This window comes from Pundamilia nyererei, unplaced genomic scaffold (genome assembly GCF_000239375.1).
Source record: "Pundamilia nyererei isolate P.nyererei 1_Seehausen unplaced genomic scaffold, PunNye1.0 scaffold00312, whole genome shotgun sequence".
Classification (NCBI taxonomy): domain Eukaryota; kingdom Metazoa; phylum Chordata; class Actinopteri; order Cichliformes; family Cichlidae; genus Pundamilia; species Pundamilia nyererei.
The window spans coordinates 430383-431883 of record NW_005187713.1 but is presented as its reverse complement, the minus strand read 5'-3'; the positions used below and the strand labels follow the sequence as shown (position 1 = coordinate 431883).

The 1501-nt window shown below is 41.3% G+C and overlaps 1 protein-coding gene across 1 annotated transcript in view; it reads right to left on the bottom strand.

Annotated features, from left to right (window-relative positions):
• Positions 1 to 7: 7 nt before the first annotated feature.
• The window catches only part of LOC102200357 (E3 ubiquitin-protein ligase TRIM39), a 4484-nt gene continuing 2990 nt past the window's right edge, over positions 8 to 1501 (bottom strand). The window contains exons 2-4 of the mRNA XM_005751470.1: positions 932 to 1079; positions 782 to 808; positions 8 to 692 (exon numbers count right to left, since the gene is read on the bottom strand). Coding sequence (XP_005751527.1) covers positions 139 to 692; positions 782 to 808; positions 932 to 1079 — 729 coding nt within the window. The 3' untranslated portion in view covers positions 8 to 138. The remainder of the gene's footprint in view (positions 693 to 781; positions 809 to 931; positions 1080 to 1501) is intronic.

Below are 1501 nucleotides of genomic sequence, written 5' to 3'. Positions count from 1 at the left end.
TTACCAGAACGTCATTTGAGGTTTGTGTTTTACAAGCATGTTGGCTACAAATTCACAGGATGTATAATTAACATATTTAGCTACAGTTCACATGTAATTAAATCGGGTATAGCTACAACAACTTTTGTTTTTATGTCCTTAGCTTTGCTTGATCAGATGTTTCTCATTCACAGGACAGATGACGATGGTGTCAGAGGCTTTGTCACAGCAGTACAGGTAGAAAAATGGAAGAATTTTTTCAGTGAAGGTATCCTCAAAGGTGTAAATATGGGTCCGTGCTCTCACATCATAAAACGACACTTGGCCTTCTTCGTAGTCCACATACACGCCCACTCTCTTGGGCTTAGGGTCGAGGGAGAGCAGTGATGGTGGGGATGTTGACGCTCTGTATCCCTGGCCTTTCTTCATGGCCAGAGCCCAATAGCCTTGGGTGGTGCTTACAGAGATCCTGCCCTTTCTGTTAACAGATGACCTCGCCACACCAAGGTACCAGTCATCCTTTTCCCCCACCTGGACCTCCCAGTAGTGTCTGCCAGAAGTGAAGCCCTCATGGGCCAATACTATAACCACCGTGTCGAAGCGATCGGGGTGGTCCGGGAGGTCCTGCCAGGCACCCAGGTGTCTCACCTGATGTCTATCCTGAGAGAGCTGCAACCACGGGTTAGCTGTGTCAGGGTCAAGAGTGACATCCACTGCAGAAGAACGAGACAGAGGATATATTTTGTTGGAGAGTTTAATGATAAAAACACAAGAAAGAAAAATAAGTAAAAAAAAGCTTTACCTGTATATTTCAGAACTTTTTTGATCTCTGTAAAAACAAAATACAACATTCTCTTAAGAAATGTTTCTTATACATCTTTACTTTTTTTAAAAATAAAATGAATAGTCACACAGTAACAAAGGTATTTTTGAATGTTTATGGAAGTCCTACCACTGTCAGACAGTTTGTCAATCATTTCAGTCAACGTCGCCTCTAGTTTGGACACTAATTTTCTGATCATGCCAACACATGTGTCAGTGGGAACACTGGTCTCTGACCAGTCTTTAACAGATGGTGGAGTGCTGAGGGCCGGGAAGCTCTGCAGAAAGATACAGCCCAAGGGGGGGCAACAACTTAGAAACACGTTATTGACTAAAATAAGATGACCACAGTCATGGTTCTTTTCAAATAACCACAGATCACAAAGATTTTAAGGCTTCTGAACTAAGAAACAAATATGGTTGTAGAATTATTTCCAAATTAAGAGACTCAAATGCTCAGGGTTGCATCAGAATGGGCATTATTTATGAAACACTGCCAAAAAAAACTTGCAAAGCTACTCTTTGATTGGATTGCAGGTATTGGAATGCAGTACAGTGTAGAGCAGAAAGAGGGCGCTGTTGTCATTTAATTTAGCTATTAGTGAATACTGTAAAAGGCACCTGGTTTCACTGGAAAACAGGGTTAACAAAATGCTGGAAGTGTCATTTTACCATAAAAATCCTTTGAAATGAAGAAAAA